This window comes from Leptonotus elevatus, chromosome 4 (assembly GCF_054856555.1).
Source record: "Leptonotus elevatus isolate MCC_2025b chromosome 4, RoL_Lele_1.0, whole genome shotgun sequence".
Classification (NCBI taxonomy): domain Eukaryota; kingdom Metazoa; phylum Chordata; class Actinopteri; order Syngnathiformes; family Syngnathidae; genus Leptonotus; species Leptonotus elevatus.
The window spans coordinates 27,660,267-27,666,586 of NC_141242.1; the positions used below are offsets into that span (position 1 = coordinate 27,660,267).

General features: G+C 44.1%; 1 protein-coding gene across 1 annotated transcript in view; it reads right to left on the reverse strand.

The window, feature by feature from the left end:
- Window positions 1-636: 636 nt before the first annotated feature.
- Window positions 637-6,320, reverse strand: part of chst6 (carbohydrate sulfotransferase 6) — a 12,780-nt gene continuing 7,096 nt past the window's right edge. Inside the window, exon 2 of the mRNA XM_086073914.1 lies at window positions 637-3,305. Coding sequence (XP_085930040.1) covers window positions 2,049-3,245 — 1,197 coding nt within the window. The 5' untranslated portion in view covers window positions 3,246-3,305 and the 3' untranslated portion in view covers window positions 637-2,048. The remainder of the gene's footprint in view (window positions 3,306-6,320) is intronic.

Sequence of the window (6,320 nt, forward strand, 5' to 3'; positions counted from 1 at the left end):
CACCTAAACCGAACACCGCCGTCAGGAGACCCGAGGAAGGACCAAAGAAAGGAAAGTGAAATCCAGCACCGACCAGAGTTCTTCACCAACCCCAGAAACATCTAAATTCCAACAAATCAGGGAGACCTCAAGAGACCAAAGGAGAGACTGAGGAAAGGAAGGAAGGACAGACGAAGCAGAGTGAGATCCACAGACACCAGCCTCCACCGATTCAATGACCTGAGGAAGAAGCAGATTGTGTCTGAGTTTCGATAGATGCTGGTGTGGTGGATCTGGCATGCATGAAAATCTCCACCAAAGAGGGGAGCCGTCGACCCCTGCCAGGACAGAGCAAGCGCAACACCTCAGGCCGCGGCAGCGCCAAAGGATGACCCCCGGGCCCCGCCAGGGCCACCGGCCGGAGAGCAAACCCAGGAGCAGGAGCGCCCCCCCACCCCAACACGGCCCGCGCCCCCAACCCAACGCAGCAGGACGGGGCACTGCAGGCCCGCCAGGCACCCCACCGGTCCACAGCCCCCGCTCCCCCCACGACCCCCATCCACCCCCGCCATCCACCCTAACCCAGCCGCCCCCAGGCCCCCAAGCCCCCAGACACCCCACCACCCCATAAATATAAAATATAATAACAAAAGCAAAAATAAAATTACAAAAATATTGGGCTGCATAAATATGCGATTTTAACTAGTCTGCAGTTCGTAGGTATTTAACAAACAAAAAAATTCAGAGTCACCTCAATGGACAACTCCCATTGCATGTCGCCAAAGTTTCGGCCCAATGGTCGAACAAAAAGAGCCATCGGGAGACGGAGGGCCGCAGTATTGGTTTATTATGGGACTGCTGCGTAGCAAAGCAGTAGCAGAGCTACTGCTTGCAAAGCAAAGCAGTAGCAGAGCTACTGCTTGCAAAGCAAAGCAGTAGCAGAGCTACTGCTTGGCTTCGCAGCAGTCCCATAATAAACCAATACTGTAGCAGAGCTACTGCTTGCAAAGCAAAGCACGCACATATTAATATCCTAAGAAAATCGGGTTTATTATGGGACTGCTGCGTAGCAAAGAAGTAGCAGATCTACTGCTTGCGAAGCAATTCCCAAAAAAGTCCCATTGGAATGAATGGGAAACCGAAAATAATCAACTCAAGCACCTTTTCCCAAGACACGCTACGCGCGCATACGTTAACCGGCCGACATGATTTTTAGCTCATTTTGTTGCAATTTTTCCCATCCCATTTTTTTTAAGGAATGTAAGCTCTCCCCTCTGTGCGGGTTCAAAGACAGTGAGCGAATTGGAGAAAAAAATTGCCTTTTAACATTGGTGTGTATTGCGTCTGCTTGCCTTAGAGTGACGAGAGACAAACATCGATTTTCCAAAAGTTTCACTTCAACTCATCACCATGGCCACAATCTTTGCTCACTAGACATCAATTTCGCACATTTTGTAGTCACAAGGGTCTTCTTTCAGACAAACCCTTATTTGGCTAAGGTGTCATTTAGTACCTTTTTTTTCACTTTAAGGGCGGAGAAGTCGGACTTTCTCGCCTATGTTTTCCATGTTAATTTCGCTGCCTTTTTCTCTTCATTTTTTACAAATCAAAAGTTTTCAACCTGCTCTAATTTGGTCATTTTTCATCCGATTAAAACAATTAGAACATGCTCGCGTTCCACAAAACCTTGCCGTTCTAACGAACCATTTCTGGAATCTGCATCTTGAACCGTTAAGTCGTGAGAGGCTTTTGTTCGAGGTGTGCGTTTCTCATACAAATCAGTTGAATGTGTGTGCGTGATGTCTCCAACATGTTAAAGTCCAATGTGTGTGCGTGAATGTGCATGTTTCTTAAAGCGACAGTAAGATACTTTTAGTTTATGTTGATTATGGTTAACTTCCACATTTCTTTACCGATTCCAATCGTTTAAATTTTAAACTGTTCAGCTCATTAAAAAAAAAATTTAAATTGTCATGGCAGTTTTATCTCACTTATATTACCACATCTTACAAATACTACATAGAACAACAATTTCAGTCTACAAGAGACTATTTTCCCTATCCACTGTTTTAACCTTTACCAGGACGTTGTGTTCTGGGTGGTAACCAGCTGAACTGGTACGGTTCTCGTGGTACCAGTAAATCAATATCAAGTCTCTTCTGTTCTTTATCACTGTTAACGATGGTGTACCCAAGCAGTGACATGGCCCCCTTACACACTTCCTGGATGCGCTTAACCTTACTGAATGGCAGCGTGGTGCGCCAAGCCTGGGAAACATCTGCAGCATTTCTTGAAGTGATTTCAAAAGCCTCTTTCAAGGAACCTTTGCCTTTTCCGTGAGTCAGCTTATAAATCCATTCTTTTAACTGATTTGTCATGTCCAGATCTACAAAGTCATACATGGCACTTATTTCCTGTAGTGGATTGCGGGCCACATCCTCATAGCGTACCATTTTGTAGCGGCCTTTTAGAAATGGCGGGGGCTTCTTTAGGGCCCTCTCACTAATGCGCACGTGGCTACGGCAGATCTCCTGCAAGACTTGGTATTGTACCTCAGCTGCTGGCATGTTTCTCTGCTCTAAAACAATAGCATTATCACTAACAAAAGCTTTGGCAGACTGTTCCCTTGAGCGCACCACGGCCCGGGGATCCCGAACCAGATGAATGATGCGGAGGTCAAGGCCAGGATCCTCAAAGAGCCGGTAGAGGGATTCCAGTTCAAAGATTCGCACTGATTTTAATACTACATGACTGTAAGAAAGGCAGGCCTCCTGCACACCCTGTAGGCCTCTTGCATCACACGTTTGCAAGCATTGAGTCTGATTGCTGAAATAGCCACGTGGTGTGAGAGGACAAGCCGGCGGTGAGCAAAGCGCTCGACTGTGACTCCACATGAACAAGGACGACACGTTGTAATGCTCTGGCAGGTAGGCATCTGTCACAGAAAAATCACAACGGAACACACTACGCATTAGATCCCTTACAGCCATCCGTAGTGCCTGTGCGCCAGAGTTCCTAAGTTTGGTCCAAACATGCCAGGCAGGCTCCATGAGGTAGAAGACAGATGGGTGTTGACTAAACACCTGACCAACAAAGGATGATCCTGATCGCCATGATGACAGCAGCAGAATGTGGACTTTCCTATTGGAGGGGGAACAGTCGTGAGGGTTTAGCCTGATGTACCAGCTGCAGAAGAGGACCACTGCTGCTCCCTGCAGAATCAACAGGAAAACCACAGTGTTGAGGTTCACTCTGTAACGGGGCATGATTGGTATCTGGCGCTTGATGTTGATGCTTTCCCTCTGTGGAGTTGCACGCTGACCATGCTGCAAAAGAGGCAGGGGAAGAATGAATGACAGGTTTGAGGAAAGGAACAGACGGGAAAATTAATATGCAGTTCTTAACTCTAACGCCCAGACAGTGTTATACAGTTTGCTTAATTACTCTCATGACCAGGCTTGGGGAGTAACGGAATACATGTACCGTATTCAGAATGCTTTTTTTTTTAACTGTATTCCGTTACAGTACAGGAAAAAAACAATTTAAATAAAAAATGGGGATTATTTCGAGGGATTACAATTTCTGCAATGAGAGATGCCGTTGCGTTGTTGTGTCATGTCGATGTGGTGTCACACACGGCCAGTTTAAAAAGCTTCAGCAACCAGTGTTCACTGTTTAGAACACACTTGACTTGCTGAAGGACTGATTTATCTTGAACAAAGAACAAGTTTGAGCTGAGAGTCTTGCAGCATGCTACGCTGCGCTTCTTGCTAGCTGCCTACACCATAATAATGTGAATTACACCTTCCGAACAAATCTCCCTCCCATCAATTCCCTATTTAAACACCATACATAATATATACGGCTAAACTCGTGACTGGGATAAAAGTTCATTTTGCAGTAGATGTCACGCATTGTCATCTTCATATTATTAGTGTGTGTGTGTGTGTGTGTGGATGAAATGCGCTACCATGAGAAATGTTCCTTTCAAAAGCATAATTTGTCCCTTTTCTCACCATTCCACACTACAGCTTTGTTAGCAAGCAAAGCTTTACCTCATTGGATGACTATCTATCTGTCTGTCTGTCAGGTGTGGTTGCTTTCAGTGACAGTTTGAAAACAGCTAATGGCCTTCAACCAATCAATCAACCTATGAAATGCATTTTAGTGGGTGTCAATTACACAAGGATTTTTGCTATTTTTAGGCTGCCCGGGTCCCTATCATCCACAAATAGCAGGGACGCACTGTAAAGAAATATATTTTGATCTATTGTGGTGATATTTATTTTTTATTTTGTCTTCATGAGCATACTTGGTATTGGATTAATCCAAAAGTAATCCAAATAGTGCTGTCACTATCAATATTTTAAAGAATCGATTAATCTATCGATTATTCAACTGATTGACTCATCGGATTAATTTTGAGTTTGCGTTAAAATGATACAAAATTGAATAGTGACAGCACTAATCGAGTAAATAAATACCTCTTATGCCAACAAGTTAAACAAACTAAAACCGGGGGTCAACACACTGTATTTATATTTGGCTTAGCATATAGTACACAGCATATACAGTAGTGACGTGCGGTCAGGATAGGCAAGGTGTGCGGTCAGGATAGGCAAGGTAGGCACTGCCTACACCTGAAATGAAAGTTGAAACTGTTTGGCTTTTTCTATTTATTTTAATTATTTCTTTCATTTCAGAAAGCCGACTCTACCTATAGGTTTAAAAGTGACAATATTTGGTGAGTTTCATACCTCAATTAAAAATGACTCAATTACTACGTCTGGCCTGTAGGCAAAAATGCTGCAAAAATTATCCTCCTGAAGGCACACCGCTACTGTGCTTTCCCCATCTCTGTCCGCGTAGCGATGTGTGTTCGCGCATGCGTAGTCAGTTTCCCAGTAGAAAAGTCCTTTAACGCAAATAGGCAGATCGCTACGCAACCTTTTAACGTCGCTGTATTATTCCTATGCAAACGTACGTTCCCACAGTGCATTTGTGAGTTCAAAACACACTTAGTGGATAGCAAAGCGTTAAGATGACGCCACTCTGGAGAATCTAAAATGATTTTAACGCCTTTCTTTTGAGGGAAAATGCCATCTTTTGAAGGATGGGAGACCAACGCCTTAGCTACCGGATCTTCAGTAAAGTAAGGGACAAAGAATTATTTGTACTTTTCACAAAGAATGGTGCAAAAGGAAAGATTGGCTTTGTGGATGTGCTCCAATGAACTGGCTGTTTCACTGTACATGGTGTTTGGCATTGCTATTGCTATTGCTAGCTTGATTTTGTGAGGAATTAGGCTGCAGGGAGATATTCACTTTATTACATTCTTTCCGGGCGTCCGGGCGGGTTTGAAATTGTCCATTTTTCGTTGTGCGGCAAATGGGAGGCACTGCAACGTTTACTGTGGCTGGCAGACTGCGCACTGGCTGACGGTGGCCCAGAACTTTAGCTGAGTGGCAAGTGTTGAGCTTCCGCATCGGAGGCGATGGGTACAACCCTCGCTCGAAGTAAAAAAAAAGAAAAAAAGATTGCGGAGCAAAACATGTAAGACTTCAAAAGAGAGTAATGTTTTTTGTTTTATTTTCTATCAATACAGAGGAGGCATATGTTAAAATTGTTTGAATGTATGGCATCTTGTATCTGAGTATCTCGAGGTCAGGCTGAGTGTGCTCTTCAAAAAAAAAAAACGTCTGCCAACACACAAATTTGTAATTGGTGTGTGCGTCTCAATTTGCGACTGCCTGCCTACCCAAACCTAGAGCTCACTGCATGTCACTGATATACAGTACAGGCCAAATGTTTGGACACACCTTCTCATGCAATGCATTGCAGCTGGAGCGCCGTGTTGAGTGATATCTGTCACTCTGGCTGGAGGCGGCAAAAAAATTACAAAACGTTACAGATCAGGGGTTACCAACGTGGTAGCCCCCAAAGACCACGATTAGCCTGCGGGCCTGCCCAAAAAATTGCTCACCAGTGACATTTAACCAATGCAAAAGGCTTACAGAAATAATGTGCTGCATAATGGTATTGATTTGCTTCCTAATTATTGTGAGAAATTAACATGATCAGTGTATTCTCATCAATTATTTATAATAGCTCGAGCTGGCACTAACAAATATTTTCAGAGTGGTGTTTTGTTCCCGCTTAATGTAGACCAATCTGCAATGCAGGCGACTCCGGTTCGATTCCCGGACTGAGCGGCTCTTTCCTGCCACTTTAAAAAAAAGAATATATTACCCTCTTGATTACTCCATCGACTACTTGAGTAATCGCCCTGCCTCCTGTGTTGAGGCAGAATTTTTTTTGTCAACTCATTTTTGTGGTCGTCT